Source organism: Delphinus delphis, chromosome 6, assembly GCF_949987515.2.
Source record: "Delphinus delphis chromosome 6, mDelDel1.2, whole genome shotgun sequence".
Classification (NCBI taxonomy): Eukaryota; Metazoa; Chordata; class Mammalia; order Artiodactyla; family Delphinidae; genus Delphinus; species Delphinus delphis.
The window spans coordinates 19856472-19877946 of record NC_082688.1 but is presented as its reverse complement, the minus strand read 5'-3'; the positions used below and the strand labels follow the sequence as shown (position 1 = coordinate 19877946).

General features: G+C 45.6%; 1 protein-coding gene across 3 annotated transcripts in view; it reads left to right on the top strand.

Annotated features, from left to right (window-relative positions):
* ZNF618 (zinc finger protein 618) overlaps positions 1–19938 on the top strand; it is a 184753-nt gene extending 164815 nt beyond the window's left edge. For all 3 annotated transcript variants that reach the window (XM_060014279.1, XM_060014278.1, XM_060014277.1), the window contains 2 exons: positions 11419–11520; positions 12205–19938. In XM_060014279.1, the coding sequence (XP_059870262.1) occupies positions 11419–11520; positions 12205–13721 (1619 nt within the window). In that variant the 3' untranslated portion in view covers positions 13722–19938. The remainder of the gene's footprint in view (positions 1–11418; positions 11521–12204) is intronic.
* Positions 19939–21475: the final 1537 nt, after the last annotated feature.

The window sequence follows — 21475 nt, the reverse complement described above, 5'->3', positions numbered from 1 at the left end:
TGCCTTTGCTGTCAGCCATCCTGCACCAGGGAAGGCCTTGAACGCACTCAGAGCACTTAGACTTGACCCCGTGGGGAACCAGTAGCCAAAGTTAGAAGGATGCTGGGGACCACTGCCTGAGCACAGCGCTTGGGCCCGAGACCCCCACGGCCCCGTCTCTGCTCCCTTCTCCTCTGAAACCCTCTGCCCCTCTGCCGGCTCTGAAAGCTGAGCCCTAATTAGGGAAGAGTCTGGGTGCCAGTGCCTCTCTGTCCCTCAGGCAGTTGGGCGGAGGCCATTAACATGCAAATCAAGGGTGCGCCTGCGGGCGCCCCACCTCCCCCAAGCATCCCAACTTGTTTTCCGAGAAGAGCTGTGGGCTGCTTTGTTCTGGTTCAGTGCTGGCAGAGAATGCCTTGCCGGCAATCCAGTGCAAAGCCAGGCTGAATCCCAGCCAGGCTGAGTCGGGATTAAAGGATTGACTCCATAGAGAGAAATTAAGCGTCATGATCTGCGCAGTTCACAGCGCCGCTGATAAGGGGGATCAGCCTCGAATAACAGCAATCTCATTAAGAGGCTGCTGAATGGCACAGGGTAATTCCCGCTAATAAACTTCCCGTCTGCGCTGTAGGAGAACCCGCCTGGCCCCTGGTGACAGCTTAGGAGCAGGTTTTGGCGGCAATAATACTAAAGATAGCTAACACTTAGTGAGCGATTACCGTGTGTCAGGCCGGGCTCCTCAACAAGCTGGCTGGCATTATCATCCCCATTATACAGATGAAGAAACTGAGGCTCAGAGAACATAATCGCTGGCCCAAAGTTGCATGGCTCGTAAAAAGTACCTCACATCGTTTGAGTTCTTACGTATTAGCTCATTTGATCCTCAGAACATCCCTCTGAGTTGTGTCCACATTAGCTCGCCTTTATAGATAAGGAAACTGAGGTGAAAAGGGCTAAGTATAGAAAATGGAAGCACATATTTTGGGCAGAAAAATGTCACTTAAAAATTACTTATCAATAAGAAAATGATTAGTCCTGTGCAACAATTAATGATTTAAACAATGATCATAATATTTAAGAAATATACACTGTTTCCATAATGTTTTGCCTCCAGAATGCAATAGCTCATTTCCTCAACTGCTATCAGTAGGGCAGATGCTTTGATTTTTTCCCAAGTTATAGTGCTGTTTGGCTTGTTTGTGTTTAGAAGTGTGCATTATGCAGTTCATTTTAGTGTGCTGTTTCTGTGTTGTTTATTTTTTGTTCTTTTAATAAAATGTGTAAATTTCAAAATAAAATAAAGTGGCTAAGTAACTTGCCCACGGCACTGCAGCCACAGTATCAGACCAGGATTCTGACCCTCCCATGAGCTCCAGAGCCGGTGCTCTGAACACACCCTCTTCAGCAGCGTAGATGGGGTGGAGGATTAGGGGTGGGGGAAGCCCCCTCAGAGGTCATCTCTTCTAGCCTCTTTTCAAGTAGTCGGGGGATTGCAGCTAAGTGAGGCCTGGGGACTTTCCCAGGGGGCAAACAAGTTGGCAACTCAGAGTGGTAGGATTTGGGAATGGCCACGTTTAATTTCTGATCCCTTTGAGCTACTTCCCCTCTCTGGGCATCGATCTTCTCATCTGTAAAGTAGGCTCGTCACCATTCTCCACAGGCTGGGTGAGGGTTCTGGAGATGATGTATGTAAAGTATTAAGGGCTATAGCACATTCTAAAATAAGACTGAATAATGCAGTTTTCTCTTTTTCCATCCCCTGCTAGAAACAACTGCTTTCTTCTTTCTGCAACTGGTCCCTCCTTGGGAGACAGCCTTTATTCCAGCTTTGCATCCCGCCCTTTGCCGATGTCTGTGTATCTGTACGTGTGTGAGCACGTGTATCTGTGGTACTGGTACGCAGCGTTAGCCGCACTGAGTAAACCTTGTTTCCAGCTCAAGCTGTAGATCATTTACTGAGTACCTCACCCATTTAGCAGCATTATCTGTGAGATAAGGAGAAAAAAATTTTTTTAATAAACCATGCTAGACATCATTATCTAATTAGAGGTTGAGTAATCCCAATTTCAAAGCCTTGCAGAAAGGCAGAGAATGAGGGAATCGCCCTGCAGCTTGCCCAGCCCCGGGATTTTGGAAGGAGGAGGGGAAACTGAGCCCTAGAGAATTGAAGTGCCTAACTCAAGGTTATAATACTCAGCCAAAGCCTGGTTCAAATCCCGGGCTTCCAAATCTCTGTACTCTAGCAGAGAAAGTCAGTAAGAATGGCTGCTGGTTTCCGTTTTAAAATTTGTGTTTCTCTTTTTTACACATGAGGTCTGTTCATTAAAGGAAATTGGGAAAATGCAGAGAAATTACAAAATGAAGACTCAGCCATAATCTCACTACTCAAAGTTAGCCACTGTTACTTTTTTTTTTTTTTTACAACTATTTATTGCATATATATGGTGTACTGCTATAAAGTGAATGGTTTTTTTTTTGGCTGCACTGGGTCTTCGTTGCTGCGCGTGGGCATTTCTCTAGTTGAGACGAGCGGGGGCCACTCCTCGCCACGGTGCACGGGCCCCTCACTGCAGTGGCCTCTTTTGTTGAGGAGCACGGGCTCTAGGCGCGAGGGTCAGCAGTTGTGGCTCACAGGCTCCAGAGCGCAGGCTCAGCCGTTGCGGTGTGCAGGCTTAGCCACTCTGCAGCATGTGGGATCCCCCCGGGCCAGGGCTCGAACCCGTGTCCCCTGCATTGACAGGCAGATTCTTAACCACTGCATCACCAGGGAAGCCCAACTGTTACTCTTTTAATGGTTTCTTTTCAGTCTATTTTAAAATCAGATTTATTGAGATATAATTTACATAAATAAAATTCACCAGTTTTAAGAGTACAGTTTGATGGGTTTTGACAAACGTATAGTCATTTAACCACTATCACAAGCACAATGTATAGTGTTACCATCAACCCAAAAAGTTCCCTTTGCAGCAAGTCCCTTTCCCAGGCCCCCACCCTGGCAACCACTGTCTGCTTTCTTTTGTTATAGTTTTGCCTTTACTGGAATTTTGTATAAATGGAATTAGATGATATTTAGTCGTTTGTGTCTCACTTCTTTCACTTTAGCATACTTCTGAGGCTCATCCCTGTTGTTCTGTGATATCAGTATTTCTTTTTATTTCTGAGTAATATTTCATTGTTTGGATATACCACAATTTGTTTATCTATCCCCCTACAGATGGACATTTAGGCTGTCTCCAGTTTGGGGCTGTTACGAATAAAGCTGCTGTGAATGCCCAAGTGCAAGTCCCTGTGTGAACATTTTTTTTTTTTTTAACATCTTTATTGGAGTATAATTGCTTTACAATGTTTTTAACTACTAGGTAGATACCTAGGAGTAGAAATGCTGGGTCATTTGGTCACTCTATATTTAACCTTTTAGGGAACTGCCATACTGTTTCCTCAAGTGGCTACAACCATTTTTACATTTCCACCAACAGTGTGTGAGGGGTCCAGTTTCTCCACATCCTTGATAACGCTCGTTATTATCTGACTTTTTGATTATAGCCATTCTAGTGCATTAAGGGATATGTCATTGTGATTTTAATCTGTGTATTCCTGATGACAAATGATGTTGAACACTTTGTCATGTGCTTATTGGCCATTTAAATATCTTCTTTGGAGAAATGTCTATTCACATCCTTTGCCCATTGTTTAATTGGGTTTTTTTGGTTTTTTATTATTGAGTTGTAAGAGATCTTTTTATCTTTATATACGAGGGCTCTATAGATGTATGATTTACAAATATCTTCTCCCATTCTGTAGGTTGTCTTTTCACTTTCTTGATGCTGTCCTTTGAAGCACAAAGATTTTTGATGACGACTCTACCTACTTTTTCTTTCATTGTTTATGCTTCTGATGTCATATGTAAGAAATCATTGCCTAACCCAGGGTCACAGAGACTTAACTCCTCTGTTTGCTTATAAGAGTTTTATAGTTTTCACTGTTACATTTAGGCCTGTATTCCATTCTGTGTTAATTTTTGTATGTGGTATGAGGTAGGGGCCCAGCTTCATTCTTTTGCATGTGGATATCCAGTTATCTCAGCACCATTTTTAAAAAGACTCTTTGTTCCCCCATTGAATGATCCTGGCACCCTTGTCAAAAATCAATTGACTGTAAATGTGAGGGTTTATTTCTGGATTCTGAATTCTATTTCATTGATCTGTACGTCTGTGTTTGTGCCAGAAGCACACTGTCTGGATTACTGTGACTTTATAACAGCTTTGAAATCGGGAAGTCTAAGCCCCCCAACTTTGTTCTTCTTCAAGAGTGTTTTGGCTATTCTGTGTCACATAAACTTTAGACTCAACTTGTCAATATCTGCAAAAATGACAGCAGGACTTTTGATAGGGATTGTGTTGAATCTAGATCAATTTGGGGAATATTGCCGTTTTAACAATATTGTCTTCCAGTCTTTGAACATGGGATGCCTCTTCATTTATTTAAGTCTTCTTTGAGTTCTTTCAATAATGTTTTTAGTTTTAAGTGTACAAGTCTTATACTTCTTTTGTAAATTTATTCCTAAGTATTTTATTCTTTTAGAAGCTTTTATAAATGGAATTATTTCCTTAATTTAATTTTTGGAGTGTTCATTGCTAACGTAGAGAAATATAATTGATTTTTTTTAGTATATTGATGTCATATCCTGAAACCTTGCTGAACTTATTTATAAGTTTTAATAGTTGTGTGTGTGTGTGTGTGTATTCCATAGGATTTTCTATACACACAGTCATGTCATCTGTAATCTGTAAGTAGATCATTTTACTTCTTCCATTCATGTGGATGCCCTTTATTTTTCTTTTCTTTTTTATTCTTTCTTTCTTTTTTTCTTTCATTGACCTGGCTAGAACCTCTAATACATGTTGAATAAAAGAGAGTGGACATTCTTATCTTGTTCCTGATCTTAAGAGGAAAGTTTTTCATGTTTAACCATTAACTATGATGTTGGCAGTGGGTTTTTCGTAGATGCCCTTTGTCAAGTTGAAAAAGTTCCCTTCAATTCCTAGTTTGTTGAGTGTTTTTATCATGAGAGGGTGTTGGATTTTTGTCAAATAATTTTTCTGCATCTATTGAAATTATCGTGTGGTTTTTGTCCTTTATTCTTTTAATATGGTATTGATTTTTGTGTGTTGAACTAATCTTGTATTCCTGGAATAAATACCACCTGATCATGGTGTATAACCTGTTGTATATGTTGCTGGATTTGGTCTGCTCTGTTTTATTAAGGATGTTTGTATCTATATTCATAAGGCATAGTGGACTATAGTTTGTTTTTTCTTGTGACTTCTCAGTCATGTTTTGGTATCAGAATAATACCTGCCTCATAGAATGAATTGAGAAGTGTTCCCTCCTCTCAAATTCACAGAAGAATTTGTGAAGTGTTCTTTTAACTTTTTATAGAATTCACTGATGAAGCTATCTGAGCCTGGGCTTTCCTTTTCTTTTTTATGGTCGGTGTTTTGACTGCTAATTCAGTCTTTTTAATAGATCTATCCAGATTTTCTACTTCTTGAATCAGTTTTAGTAGTTTATGTCTCTCTAGGAATTTGTCTATTTCATCCAGGTCATCTAATTTGTTGGAATACTACTGTTCATAGTATTTCCTTATAATCCTTTTTATTTCTATCAGATCAGTAAACTTGTTTTTTTTTTGTTTTTTGTTTTTGATGTCCTTTATGAGGTTGATAAAGTTTCCTTCTCTTCCTAGTTTGCTGAGATTTTGTATCATAGGTGGGTATCGAATTTTATCACATTTTAAAGTGCATTTATATCTATGGAGATGATTTTTCGTATTTTTGTTTTCCTCTTAGTATAGGGAATTACACTGATTGGTTTTCTGTAACTATTCTATTTCTGGGATAAGCTTCATTTATTCATGATATGTTATTTTTTATTTTTATATTTTTTATTTTTGGCCACATGACTTGCGAGATCTTAGTTCCCTGACCAGGGGTTGAACCCGGGCCACAGCTGTGAAAGTGCTGAGTCCTAACCACTGAAACTGCCAGGGAACTCCCATGATGTGTTGTTATTTTTATATATTACTATATTTGGCTTGCTAATAGTTTGTTAAGGATTTTTGTGTATATGTTTATGAAGGATGTTGGTCTGTAGTTTCTTTTCTTGTAATTTTTTTCTCTAGTTTTGGATCAGGATAATGACAGCCTTATAAAATGATTTGGGAAATGTTCTTTCCTATTCTAATTCTGGGAGAATTTGTTTAGAATTTGTATTATTCCTTCCTTAAATATGTGGTCAAACTTTCCAGTGAACCCATATGGGAATTTTCTTTGTGGGAAATTATGTAAACTATGAACTGAATTTCTTAATAGTTATAGAACTTAAGAGATTTGAGGTTACCTGTTTCTTCTGGAGTGAACTTTGGTACTTTATGTTTTTTAGGGGTTTTTTTGGTTTGTTTTTTTTTTGCCTCACTTAAATGGTTGAATTTATTGGCCTAAAGTTATTCATAATCATTTTAATCCCTTTGATATGTGTAGCATCTGTAGTGATGTCCCCTTCTTTTACTCCTGCTACTAATAATTTGTGTCCTCTTTTTCTTTTTTTAATGTTTCTTGTTAGAGGTTTATCAATTTTACTGATCTCTACAAAAAATTAGCTTTTAGTTTCATTGATTTTTCTCTATTGTGTTTATCCATCTTCTGTTTCATTAATTTCTGCTTTTATCTGTATTATTTCCTTTCTTCTGCTTATGTTAGACTCAACTTACTCTTTAAACTTACTCTTCAGATCTCTTAGTGTAGAAGCTTTATAACACTGATTTTAAATGTTTATTCTTTTCTCATATAATTATTTAATGTTATAAATAACAGTTATTTAGATGTATCCCACAAATTTTGAAACGTTATGTTTTAATGTTTAGTTCAGAACATTTTCTGATCTCCCTTATGTTTCTCTGACCTATGGGTTATTTACAACTGTGATGTTTAATATTCAAATAGTTGAAATTTCTCCAAATGTCTTTTTGTTGTTGATTTCTAATTTAATTCAGTTATGGTCAGAGGCTATACTTTATATGATTTCGGTATTTTTCTGTCCCACCTCCTTTTTCTGGTAAGCTGGTTATATGTATATGGGGCTGCTTGGTGTTGTCCACTCTGTTCATTTATATTCAGTCTTTTTTTCTCTTTTCTCATGAGAGCAGCAATTACTGAGAGAAGACAGTTGAAATTTCCAGTTGTTAGGTTTATCTATTTCTTTTTTCAGTTTTCTGAGCTTTTGCTTCATGTGTTTTAATGCTCTTTTATCACTTGCACACACACTTAGGATTAGTATATATTCTTGGTGATTTGACCACTTGATCATTATGTAGGGTCTCTTGTTACCCCTGATCATATTTCTTGTTCTGAGGTCTGTTCTTTCTGTAATACTGTCACAGCATCTCCACCTTTCTCTTCATTACTGTTTGTATGTTTTACCTTTATTTAACCTTTTACTTTTAACTTATCCATGTCTTCATATTTAAATAGGTTTCTTATAGATAGCATATCATGGGGTCTTGCTTTTTTATTAAGTATGACAGAGTCTACTTTTATTTGAAATGTGGAGACCATTTAAATTTAATGTGATTTCAGTATTACTGGGTTTAAATCTACCATTTTCGTATTTGTTTACTAATTGTTTCACTTGTTGCTTATTCCTTTTTCTCTAATTTTTTGCCTTATTTTGGACTGAGAATTTTTTATGGTTCCATTTTTATCTCTACAATGGATTTATTTGCTATAACTGTTGTTTTTTTATAGTCTATTTGGGTTTTGAACTATGCATTTCTAACTTATCAAGTCTACATTTAAAGGCTATTATCCTTTTCATATTGTGTGAAAAACTTTCAACACAATCTTCTATTTCCCCTCCCTAGTCTTTCTTCTGTTGTTAACATATGGTTTATTTCTATATATAATTACCAGAATTCATTGTTATTTTTTTCCAGTGAGCAGTCAGTTATCTTGTTAAAGAGATTAAAAATGAGGGAAAACACTTTTTATATCCATTCATGTACAATTTCCAGAACTCTTTATTTCTTTCTCTAGATCCAGATTCTTATTTGATGTTATTTTCTCTTTGGGGGGGGTGATGTCATTTTTTTTTTTAATACCTAAAGAACTTCCTTTAACATTTCTTATAGTTGCAGGTATGATTTTTTTTTTTTTTTTGGTCCTTATTTTACCTCCATCTGTGAAAGATAGTATCACTGGATTTAGAATTCCCTTATTTTATTTTTAATTTTTTTTGTGTTTTTTTTAAATTGAAGTATAGTTGATTTATAATGTTGCATTAGTTTCAGGTGCACAGCAAAGTGATTCAGTTATACATACATACATATCTTTTTCTCAGATTCTTTTCCCTTATAGGTTATTACAAAATATCGAGTATAGTTCCCTGTGCTATACAGTGGGTCCTTGTTGTTTGTCTGTTTTATATATAGTAGTGTGTATATGTTAATCCCAAACTCCTAATTGATCCCTCCCCGCCTTTCCTCTTTGGTAACCATGAGTTTGTTTTCTGTGTCTGTGGGTCTGTTTCTGTTTTGTATTGATATATAAGTTCATTTGTATCATTATTTTACATTCCACATATAAGCGATATTATATGGTATTTGTCTGGCTCGCTTCACTTAGTATGATCATCTCTAGGTCCATCCATGTAGCTGCAAATGGCACTATTTCATTCTTTTTTATGGCTGAGTAATATCCCATTGTATAAATATAATTGATATTATATAAATTTAGATTATAAATATAATATAAATATCTTCTTTATGCATTCATCTATTGATGGACATTTAGAATTTTAGGTTGACATTCTCTTTTAATAGTTTGTTCTGTTACCTGCTGGGTCTGTTGTTATTCTTATTTTTGTTCCCCTGTACTTAACTTTTCCCCCTCTCTGGCTGCTTTTAAGAGTTTCTCTTGTCATTGGTTTTCAACAATTGGATTATGATACTGTGCCTTGGTGGTGTTTTCTTTATGTATTTCTGCTGGGGGTCAGTTGAGCTTTTAGAACCTGGGTTTATGGTTTTCCTCCAATTTGGAAAGATTCTGGCCATTTCTTCAAATATCTTTTCTGCCTCACCCCCTTTTTCTGGGACTCCAATTATATTTATGTTAGACTACTTAACATTGTCCATGCTCCATTTATTTATTTTCAGTCTTTTACTCTCTCTGGTTTTCATTGGGTAGTTTTTTTGCTCTGTCTCCAGCTTCACTGATTTTTTTTCAGCAGCTGTTGTAAGCTCCTTATTGGCTAATTCCATCATCTCTGTCCTTTCTAGGTCTGTTTCTATTGATTGGTTTGTCTCCTTATGTTATAGGTCATATTTTCCTACTATTTTGAATGTCTGGTACTTATTAGATGAATGACATTGTGAATTTTATGGTGTTAGATGCTAGATGTTGTATTTTTTAGGAGTATTAAGCTTGGCTTACAGTTTGTTACCTGGGATCACCTTAATACTTTGGAGGCTTGCTCTTTCAATGTATTAGGGCAGATCTAGTGGCTTAGTCTATGGCTAATTTAGCCCCATAGTATTTCTCATGCACTGAGGTCTTTCCATTCTGGTGGAGGGGATGCAGATGATTTCCCCCACGTGGGAGCCCTGGGAGCGATCAGCCTACTGCATTTTAGTGTTTCTTGCCCTAGTCCTGTGGAATTTGACCCTATGCATAGGCAGAGTAGCTACAGCAAAGGCTCCAGGGAACCCCATTGAAATCTCCAGAGCTCTCTCTTTTTGTAACTCCCTCCTCTTTGGTACTTTTCCCTGTAAATTCTAGCTGTCTTGGGCCTGCCTGAACTTTAATCCCTGTCTCTTCAAGGGGACCGCTGGGCTCTGTTCAGTTCCCTGGTCCTACGCAGCAGCTTGAAAACCGCTTCCGGGCAGTAAGTTGCACAGAGAGCTCACCGCATTTGTTTCTTTTTCTGGGATCAGACCCTGGGTTGCCTGTATGAAAGCAGTCATATATCATCATGATTAGCAGTTGTTTGCATGTGGAGGGCAGAAGTGAAAGTCCCCTCCCCATCTTTTTTTGATGCATAGATTTGTTCGTTATTTGACTTGTGAGTCTAAAATATGTATCTATAAATAATACATATGACATGATGATTAGAGCTTGCTTTTCATTATCTTATGCATTTTCCCATGTTGCTCCAGTCTACATGACCACCTTTCTAGTGGCTGCAAACTATTCCTTGAGTGCACATCCCAGAGTCTCTTGACTAGTCTTGCAGGGCTGACTGAATATGTAGAAGTTGGGGAAGCCTCTTCTCTAGGTATGAATAGTGTGGCCTTGACCTCTAAGGCCTGATGCCTTTAACTGAGAAGAATGGAAGAAGGATGTCTGGCAACCCTGAACAGAGGCCACTGACCCATTCATATCCTCAGGTTGTGAATTCTACCTGTAAGATGATGTCTCAAGGAAATACACCCACAACAACAGCCAAAGAGCACAGAGAAACAATATGAGAATATTAGGCAAGTAGGTTCGTAGCAGAATAGTAATATTGTAAACGGCACAGCCCAGAAACTTAGGACTTGGAGTGTAGTTAAGCAATTTGTGGAATATTGTGTGATAAAAGACTGTGTGGCCATTTGTGATGGCAGGCATGTAACTCAGACCATTTCCGCTCAGATATGATCTTACGGAAATGTCAAGGAGTAACCGTGCATAGAGGATGGTACCTGCCCATTACTTAAAACTGAAAACGGCTGCACACGTTAACAAAAATTAGGGAAGTGCAGGGAGGAGGCAGCTAGGGACCGGGGGACCTGGGATGTCCGTCCCAGCTCTGCTGCTGGTTTTCTGTGTTTTCCTGGGCAAATCCTTTCCTGTATCTAGACTTTGGTTTTCACTTCCTACATGTAGCGAGGGGGTTGAGAATTGTATATTTTATGTCATATAGGGCTTTGGTTTTGTTGTGTTCATTTAAGTTTAAAATATACTAAAAAGACGAAAAGGCACACTTTAAAGAAGCAAGAGTGTGAGATGCTTTTGGCCTCTTGGAGTGTAATGGGCACCCCCTCCCGGGTCTCAGAGCTAGAACTTTGTGCTCGGGGGTGTTGGGGGGTGCCTCCCAGCCAGACTCGGGACACAGCGGTTCCCATTCCCTGAGTGCTTACTCCGTGCTGAGCACTGTACCCAGCTCTTTTCCTGTATTATCTCTTGTTAGTCCTTCTGGCAATTTGTGATTATCTTCATTCTTCCGAGTGATGAAAATGAGGCTTTGCGGGCCTCAGATAGTTGTCTTAGGAGCCCGGATTTGAACCCAGGCCTGAGTCCCAGAGGCCACTCTTGCCTCCACCCACATGCTCTAGTTCTTCTCGCCTGGTGAGCCGGCAGGCCTCTTGCACTACAGGGAAACACACTGTCCCCTTTGTGCCCGCAGCAGACAACGAGAACAACATCGCCTCCAACCAGTCCCGATCGCCCCCTGCTGTCGTGGAGGAGAAGTGGAAGCCCCAGGCCCAGAGGAACAGTGCCAACAACAGTAGGTCTTTCCTGGGAGGACCCGGGGACTGGTGGAAGTCTACTACACCCACCTCCAGAGGCCTCCCCCCTCAACCCCAGCTTGTTCCCCTCTGCTCCCACATCCCCACCCCTGTGTGTCTCCCATGGTGGTGCAAGACCACGCATCATGGTTTCCAAAGCACTTTCATGCCTGAGACCTCATTGGTGGGAATTCTGACCTCGTGGGATGGACAGAGGCAGCCTGGGGAGAGGTGATCTGTTTGTGGTCAGAGAACACAGATTAGTGACAATCAGAATTAGAATCCAAATCCACTCTCCACGATTTCTCTTGTCTGCTTTTTCCTGACACTGTGGCCTCATGTACCTTATTCACTAGCGACTCCTGTGTTAGAGGCCATTCCTATATTGAGGAAGAGGTTAGACTGGTTGGCTTCAGAGGTCAAGGTGAATGACATGCAACAAGTATTTGCACACATATCACTACAGTCTATTCCCATGCTCACGGCAGGGATTACTAATCAATCACAGAACTTTATTCCTGTGAGACTGTCACATATTAAAGACTGCCAAGACCATCAGTTTGTGTGGAAGATGAAATCTGTTCATAATTCCTAATACTAGATGCTTGAGTATTAGGCCACTGCCAGACCAAGGAGCCTTGACTGGCAGGGTTAATCACACCTCTCTTTGTGTCCCCTGCCAGCCACGACCAGTGGTTTAACACCTAACAGCATGATCCCCGAGAAGGAGCGGCAGAACATCGCAGAGCGGCTGCTGCGGGTCATGTGTGCCGACTTGGGCGCGCTGAGCGTTGTGAGCGGGAAGGAGTTCCTGAAGCTGGCCCAGACGCTGGTGGACAGCGGCGCCCGCTACGGGGCCTTCTCAGTCACCGAGATCCTGGGCAACTTCAACACGCTGGCGCTGAAGCACCTGCCGCGCATGTACAACCAGGTGAAGGTGAAGGTGACGTGCGCCTTGGGCAGCAACGCCTGCCTGGGCATTGGCGTCACCTGTCACTCGCAGAGCGTCGGCCCTGACTCCTGCTACATCCTCACGGCCTACCAGGCAGAGGGCAACCACATCAAGAGCTACGTGCTGGGCGTGAAGGGCGCGGACATTCGCGACAGTGGCGACCTGGTGCACCACTGGGTGCAGAACGTGCTGTCGGAGTTCGTGATGTCGGAGATCAGGACAGTGTATGTGACAGACTGCCGGGTGAGCGCATCCGCCTTCTCCAAGGCCGGCATGTGCCTTCGCTGCTCAGCCTGTGCCTTGAACTCGGTGGTGCAGAGCGTGCTGAGCAAGCGGACGCTGCAGGCCCGCAGCATGCACGAGGTCATCGAGCTGCTCAACGTGTGCGAGGACCTGGCGGGCTCTACCGGGCTCGCCAAGGAGACCTTCGGCTCGCTGGAGGAGACCTCGCCGCCGCCCTGCTGGAACTCGGTCACGGACTCGCTGCTGCTGGTGCACGAGCGCTACGAGCAGATCTGCGAGTTCTACAGCCGGGCCAAGAAGATGAACCTCATCCAGAGCCTCAACAAGCACCTGCTCAGCAACCTGGCCGCCATCCTGACGCCGGTGAAGCAGGCGGTCATTGAGCTGAGCAACGAGAGCCAGCCCACCCTGCAGCTGGTGCTGCCCACCTACGTCAGGCTGGAGAAGCTGTTCACGGCCAAGGCCAACGACGCGGGCACCGTCAGCAAGCTCTGCCACCTCTTCCTGGAGGCGCTCAAGGAGAACTTCAAGGTGCACCCGGCGCACAAGGTGGCCATGATCCTGGACCCACAGCAGAAGCTGCGGCCCGTCCCGCCCTACCAGCACGAGGAGATCATTGGCAAGGTGTGCGAGCTCATCAACGAGGTCAAGGAGTCCTGGACCGAGGAGGCCGACTTCGAGCCCGCCGCCAAGAAGCCCCGCTCCGCCCCCGGCGAGAACCCCGCCGCCCAGGAGGACGACCGGCTCGGGAAGAAGGAAGTGTACGATTACCTGCAGGAACCCCTCTTCCAGGCCACCCCGGATCTCTTCCAGTACTGGTCGTGCGTGACCCAAAAGCACACAAAACTCGCCAAGCTCGCCTTCTGGCTCCTCGCGGTGCCGGCCGTGGGGGCCAGGAGCGGGTGTGTAAATATGTGCGAACAAGCACTTCTCATCAGAAGGAGGCGACTGCTCAGTCCAGAAGATATGAACAAACTCATGTTTCTGAAATCCAACATGCTTTAAGACTTCCGGATGAAAAGAAAGAACAAAGAAAAAAGAAGAGGACGTTAGGAAAAAAAAAAAAACCACACAACACTGTCGCAAACAAAGAAAAAGGAATTTAAGTTCTAAACACTGTGGACCTCATTATAAATGCCCCCTGGAAACTTAAGTGCTTTTTTCAGTGTGTGTGTGCATGTGTGTACGCAATCACGCGTGCGCAGTTTGGGCGTGGGCGGCTCTGTGCTCATCCGTGTGGCCGCAGAAGTGTCGCACACGCATGCACACATATACTCCCCTGGTGCATGTACGCACGCCTGCTCGTGGGCGCGTGTGCATTAAACTGGGCGTGTCAGGAAAGCTGAGTGTTTGGGAAAGAGGGAAGATGTTTCACCTCCTTTTCTCAGTAAGGGGGCTTTAAAAGACTCCATGTTCAGGTGCGCAGGTTGGTAGAAAACTGATGTAAAACGTTCAGGCAGCTGAGATCTGAAGTGACTTGACGCTCTCTGTCCTTCACTCTGTGGTCCCCCTTGCCCTCCGTCCCCCTCCCCAAGCCTTCCTGACCCTATTGCACCCCACCCCTCCCCGGCTGCCCTGCCATGGATTCTCCAAACTGCATCAGATGGACAGCTTCTGCACTGGACTTTGTTCTCGTTCACCTTCAGGGCATTGAGCTGCTGCCTTTGTGATACCCTTGGGTGTCATGGGGCAGCCGCCTTAGAAACACACCTATCTATCTCCCCAAATCAGGAAAGGAGACTTTAAGAATATAAAGCTGACCTTTTGCTTTTTAATATAAGATAGAAAAAAAAGACATTTTTCAAAGAAGTATAGATACTGTCTCCACTCCTTAATAATTTTTTTCCTAACATTTTTTACTTTTTTTTTTTCAAATTTGATTTAGGCTCTGCTAGGAGGCACTGAATGTCTGTAACTTATATTTTGGAGGGGGTTTTTTTGTTTGTTTTTTGATTGCCCTTTTTGTTCCTCAAGTCACACTGTAAACTAGCTCATCTCAGTGGTATATTCAGTATCCTAAGGTTTTCATTAGACTTCCCTGTACAGTCCAGTTTTCCTGTATTCGAACAGCCAGGACCATGAACTTGGTTGTGCTGTTTGGAGACGAGGAGTGAGGTTGGAGTCACAGGTTTCACAGACGTGGGGCTCGGTGGAAGCCATAGGGAAGCACGTGGCTTAGGAGTTCTCCTGAATGTAAGCGGAAGACCGCCCTCCTGGCTCGCTGTGTCTGGTCCTGCGAATGTCTGATTTCTATACCCAGAGTGCACTACACTACTCGCCACGTCACTGACCCTTCCAGCTCAGCAGGGACTCCTGAGTTGATCCATGTTCACGTCCATCGCACCTCAGACCCACGGCCTCCTCTCCCCAGGACCCCGGGGATTCCGGCGGGTCCGCTGCCCACAGCCCTGGGGGGTCCCCACGCGAGCCTCAGCCCTCCTTCTAGGACAGTAGTTGAGCACGGTGCCTTGTGGGCCAAATGATGGATGTTTTGAGGGTGAAATGGCATTAGGCCACATTCAACTTGATGCTGTGAAAGAGGTTTTCAGGCTTTGTTTCTCTGTGAGCAGTTTAGGTTCCACACACGGCCTAAATGCCAACAGGGTGACCCTTTCCCCTCTGAAGAGGTGGTTCCGTCAGGATCAGTGCTCAGCCTCCCACCCCACCTCTCAGTGAATGAAGTGCTGGTGGTCCCATATCCCCCCGTGCCCACGGCTGTGGGATAGAGATAGTTACACCAAGGCTGAGGATGCCTGCCATCGTGGGGGGCACATTCTACCATCTTGGGGGTTGACCACGTCCACTCCATCCCTTCCTAGTAACAAAACATTGTTCAACTGTGAGATACCTCGACTACAAAAAGCACTGTACAACGGCCCTCTCCCCCCGGTCCGTGGCAGTAAAGTTGGGGAAGTAAAGTTGATTTGAAAGCTCAAGGCTTAGGATCATGGACCAGAACACTGTCCCAAGTGTCAAGCCTGCTCACTTTGCCTCGTGAGAACTAACCCTCCCGAGTCTTGGACACACTGAAAGGCATCAAAGTGGGCCGTTTCCCCATTCACTCCAGCAAGCCATGGTCTCAGGAACCACCACGCCATTTCCTCTCCCGGAGAAGTTCTGGGTATTAACTCCACGGCACTTCCAGTTGGGGTCACACCGTCAGAAGAGCCTCCGTCTGCACTGGACAGTCACCTCGTGTCGCTTCCTAGAGTATATGGGAGCATCCGCAGACTTTTCGATGAGACTTTTGGGGGCGTTCCAGAAGGTGGCTGCAGGGTTGCTGATGGGTGACAGATGCCTGCAGCAAAAGACCTCCAACTTTGCTTTGCTGCTGGGGAAGGGTCCTCGACCTGGCACTCTGAACCACACGCAGAGGATGGGAGCTACCCGTTCTGTGTGGTCAGTGGGAGCCAAGCCTTGGAGCCCATCCTCCCTCTTAGAGCGGAGCTGTGCTGGTGTTGCCTCATTACGGGGCCACTCGGTTAGCAAATAGGCATTTCACTTTCTTGCAGAGCCATCAGGACCACGCCCTGGTATCAGCGTTCTTCTCTTCAGAAAAATTTAAGTCTTAACTAAATTGCAGTTATCTAGTCATATGTGTCACCTCCTGTCCTGTCCTCCTTTCCACCTCAGTTCAATCCTTAGGGCTTGGCGTGCTCTGCAGATGTGTTGTGAGTGCCACTAGGTCTCGGAAAGCTGTCTCCTGGGGCTGCCTCATCCAGATATGGGAACAAGGTGGCAGGTAGTCATTTCTCTCTTGCAGCCTCTGGTTCTTCGGAAACTCGTTGCCAACAGGAAAGGCTGTACCAAGGTGCCCCCTCCGTGTGCTTACTCGTGCAGAGCCCGCTGCAGTGAACAGCTTGATAAAACCCAAAGATCTCACAGGCCCAGCCACTGGCCCCACATCTCCAGCAATATCCACCCTATCCAAATTCTAGCTTAGCCAAAGGATTGAGGTCGGCGCTTCCAGTTCATCTCCCGGCCCCTAGCCTGGCATCGACCTTCGGAAAGTTTTTGTCTTCTGCCTCCCAGTTCTGTGACCACTATGGGACTTTACAGCTCAAGGCGGTTGCCTGCTGACTTGGACACAACTTGCCTGAACCATGTGATTCCCAGGATAGAAATGGCCTTTGCGTTGACATACACAGACCCCAGAGGGGAGGTGGAGAAAACACACCTCCACTCTGCAGGGTGTTCCCCCTCATCTGAGGTCAGTTGGCTTCACCACCGAAGCCCAAGCCAAGGACCATAGCCTCGTGGGTGGTCCCTCAGATTTGAAGTAACTGGGGGGTCTCAGCTCCACCAAGAGCAGCGGTGCCGTCCCAGTCGCTGTGAGTGGATGCTCTTGTGCCGACATGGTTCTTTTTCCCCGTGCCCAGGTCCACCAGCCGGGCCTCCCTCCAGATGGTAGTTAGAAACCAGGAAACGAAACAGAGGGGCCACTGGGCAAAGCTCCTTTCTGGCCACACTTCCATCTCGGGGTTCACGGCATAGGAAGCCACCTACTGTGTCCACGGGCGAGGGCGCTTCGCCACCAACCTGCCTGACAGCCTCATGCTTGGCGTTCGGGGTTTGGCTCTTGTCTGGGAAAAGGATGTTGAGGTTTCCTGGTGAGGAGAGGACAGTCCGATGACACAGTTGAGAAGTTCTGCGTCTCCAGATGTCTGGGAAGGACTTTTTTTGACACCAGCTCTGTAGGCTGGCAAGCGTCTTCTCCTTCAGTTTGCTCCTTTCTCTCCTGCACTTTCGAGAAACACCAGAGAAAAACTCTGCAAGGCGTGTTTTCCACTGTGAAGCAGACCCCCTGCCTTTAGGGGTCCTCTAGGCTTGCGTCTGGACTTGGACTAGACTCCTTGGAAAGTGGGCACCTGAAGAGCTGTCAGGGATGCAGCGTGCATTCTTGGGGGCCACAGGTTCACAAGAAAGGTTTGGAATGAACCTGGGATGCGGATGGAGAAGGGAGGTCCTGTGAGCCGTGGCCCAGAAGGGGACAGTACCTGGATGTTGCCATGACGATGGATGTGTTTGCAGAGACAGGAAGAGGAGGCACCCAAAGCACGGCCGGCGGTCTCCTCCTGCCCCCTGAGCCGGGCAAGTTCATAGCTCTGCCCCTTGCCTTGGGCACAGCGACAGCGCCTCTGTCCCTGGGACGTACCTGAGGGAGGGCTTCTAGAAAGGCTGCTGGTTTAGATGAAACCCAGAGGCCAAGTAAGGCTCAGGCTGTCCCCTGGAGACAGTGGGTGGAGGGCTCCTGTCTCGGCCCCCCTGTATCCGGCCGGGCCAGTGGGAGAACTGGGAAGGGGCCTGCCCCCTCTTCACTGTGGCTAACGTTTGCTAGGCCAGTTATGGTGAACCAATGATACAGTGTTTTCCCTTTTCTGTTTCCCACCGGGTTTCCCCTTTTCAGGGTTTTCTGGAGGATTTTGTTGTCGTTGTATTTCTTCCTCTGTCCTTTGCGTTTAAGGATCGTGGTCCGCGGAGCCCCGCCGTTCCCTGGAGGGGCCCTGTAGTTTCTGTGCGGAGAGGCCCTGCTCCTGCTTTGATGAGGGTGAAGGGCATCGGGTTGCTGTCTGTTAGTATTCATGCCCCTCCACCACCACGGGCGTTGCTTTAAAGGTTCAACTGCTGTACAGAGAAGGATTTGCTGAGTTTGCAGCTGGGTGTCAGCATAGGGGCCCTCCCCACCCATGCGTCCCACTGGGCACCTTGACTCTTCGAACCAAAGTTCCTTTTAAAGGGGCACAGCCCAGCCTGGTCCGCAACCTCAGGGGCCTGGGATCCCTGTGGCGCTTCCTGAAGTCCAGCTTGGCAAGAGACCATGGGGTCTGAGGCCAGCTGGAAAGGGGGGCTCCTCCCACAACCCAGGTGCCAGCCGGTCCCTGCCTGGGACCCTTCCCTCCCACCCAGCCAGGGTGGCCGGGTCCCAAAGCGGTGAGCGAGCTCGTGGACTGGCACGGGGGCTGGAGACAGAGGGACCTGCGGGGCTGGGGGCTCCCAGACCCGCCGGGCAGTGCGTCCAGGGCCGTTCAGATGCCGAGCATCAGGAAATCATTTTGTACAACCACCTGAAGCAGAGATATTTTTTAAAAAGCATAAATTATTTTCAGTTGTTTTCTGATGATCCTTCCTTTTTCTTTTCCCCGTAACTGCGTCGGTGATTGTTTCACATCAGGTAAATCTTGAGAAAGCCTTGGTGCCCCTCCCTCCCAGGCCCCACTCGGTACCCATGCGTGTGCACCCTCATCCTTTCTCAGTAGTTAAGACGTTCTAGGCAATACCATAGGCACAGCTGACTGTGTCTCTGTCTTCGAGTGCAAGAAACTCAAGTCATCTTAAAAAAATACAAAAAAAAAAAATTTACAAAAAAACAAACACAAAAAAAATATCTTTTTTAGGCCAGAGTTTTCTACAGGTATTAATGAATATTTTTCTTAATCCTTATAAGTTTTATGTGTTTAATATTTCTTAATACCGGTAGCATTAATTTATACTTTTGTAGCAACACAATATTTTTATAAACAGCCAGTGCTTTGGCTCAAGTTTCCACAAGGGGTTTATGCAGGGTTATCTTGGGACCCTGTGTACCATGTACTGTATTTAAAAAAAAAGTTACCTAGTGTCACCCTTGCTGTGTTAATTAACAAAAGACGTTGTTTGCGGTCTCCTGTGTCGTTGGTGTGGACCCAACAGTTCTCCAAGGAGTCACATTGCATGGGGGTTGAGTTGACAGTTCTTGTGATATGTGAACCCCCGAGACCAAACTTGAGGGTTTATTTAGGCTTTTCTGTTTGTCCTTTGGATTTTTGGTTTCATTTCGTTTTGGTACCGTTTCTCCATTTACGGCCAAATCAGTTTTCTGGTGTTTAAAACTTTTACTGATGTCAAATGGAGGAAAGGAACAGGAAAAAAAAAAAAAAGATTTTTACAAAGTAATAAAATTTAAAACTGAGCTGTTTAAATGTTGCTGTTTTTACCTGTCTGTTCTTGTCCAAAAGTGGGACATTCCCAGGGAGAAGAGGAAGGTTCCACTTGGTTCTTTAAATCGCCAAAAGCCCCCACCCAGAAATCAGCACCCCCCTACCCCCCGAATTCTTGCAACATTATTTCCTGGTTGGTTGATGCCAAGGTAAAAAGACATCCTTTTAATGGTTAGAGAGGATCAGTTGCTTAAATGATTTCATGTCAGTGTTGTATTTATGGTTTTACAATAAAACAACCTTTAGGAAGATGGCAGTGCGTGGTGTGATTTCTTGGGTTGGCATTGGGCCATGTCATCCAGGTAGGAGCAGGGCACTGGGGAGTAGAGGTGGACAGAGGCAGAGATGTCACCTGGGGGTGACAGAGCTGGAGTCCATCCCGAGGGGATACTACGTGAGGTTGGGGTTAGTCAGCTCCTCGGAGCTCCCTGCTGACCTCAGGCACCAGACCCAGGTTGGTGGTGTCTGATACATAAGGGAGGGACACGGCCACAAGAAGACGTGGTCTCCGTGGGCCTTGTTGTGAAACACTGTCCCAGCGGAGGAAGGATGGATTTGGTCTGAGTCCTACAGGCCCAGTGCCCAAGGGACACATCCAAGTTCGCCTTGGCCACCATCATTTATGTGATGTGTGTTGTGTAAACCGTCCGTTTTCTGGGGAAGAGTGCCCGTAGATTGTGCCAAATTCCTGATGGCATCTGTGACTCAGAAAGTTAAGAATTAGTGGGAGCTGTGGAGACACATTTCAGCCCAGTGTCTGGACACACTGTCCCCAACACAGGTCAGAGTGGAAAGCCTGCCTTGGGAGGAAAGGCTCTCTCCATCCCAGGAGAGGTTCAGGCAAAGCTCAGATGCCCGCAGTGGGTGTGAACCAAGCGACTGGTGGGCCCGCCGGGCAGCCAGACCAGGTAGCTCGGGTGCCCTTCTTCCTCTGTCCTTCTGAAGCTCTGCGTGGCTTTCCCGCAGTGTCCCCTTCTCTGATGCTTCCTCCCCATTTGCTGGCCACCGACCTGCTGCCATCCTCCGAGCCAGCACCCCAGACAGCTCTCCCACTCCCTTCAAGACGATGTGGCCTTCCTGCCCCACCTGCCTGGAGTCAGCACACCCGTCTCCTAAGTAAAGCACACGTCCAAGTTCGTCTTGCCCAGTGGTCATGTGTGTGAAGTTTGAAGTGTTGTGTACTGTCTGTCCGGGGGAGAGCATCTGTGGCTTTGCCAGTGGCATCCGTGACTCTAGCCAGTGCCCTCCACGGTGGGCTGCGGGGGCCCAGCCGCATAGACTTGCCCCTCTGCTGGCCTCGACCCGAGCCTCACACTCCAGACACGCACATCAACACTTGGCTTGGAGAGTCGAACTGAAGGCAAGTCATGGAGAGAAGACGCCACCAGAAGACAGCTGTGGCCAGAGTGGGCAGGGAGGGTGGCAGCTTCTCCTAAAGCAGGCCTGCTCCTGCCAGAACAGCCGTTCAAAGGTAGAACCACGTCCGGCTTTATCCCTGTCCTCAACCAGAAACGGGTGCTCTCCTCGAAGAGGACGTGCTGCTCGATCAGCCGAACAAATTCCATCCAATCGCAAGGATGACGGCACGAATTGGCCGAGTCTGGGCCAGCCTCCCGGGGGCATCAGCCCTGCCCTCAGAACCCCCCTTCGGTGGGAGTTTCCTGCTGTTCGGTGTACCGTGTGGACATTCCTGAGCCAGCGGTTGAAGTTTAATCAAGGAGTTTCTATTGGCTCTAAAACAAAAGTCTAGAGTCCTGCTGGAGCGGGAAGACTCCCCCGCTA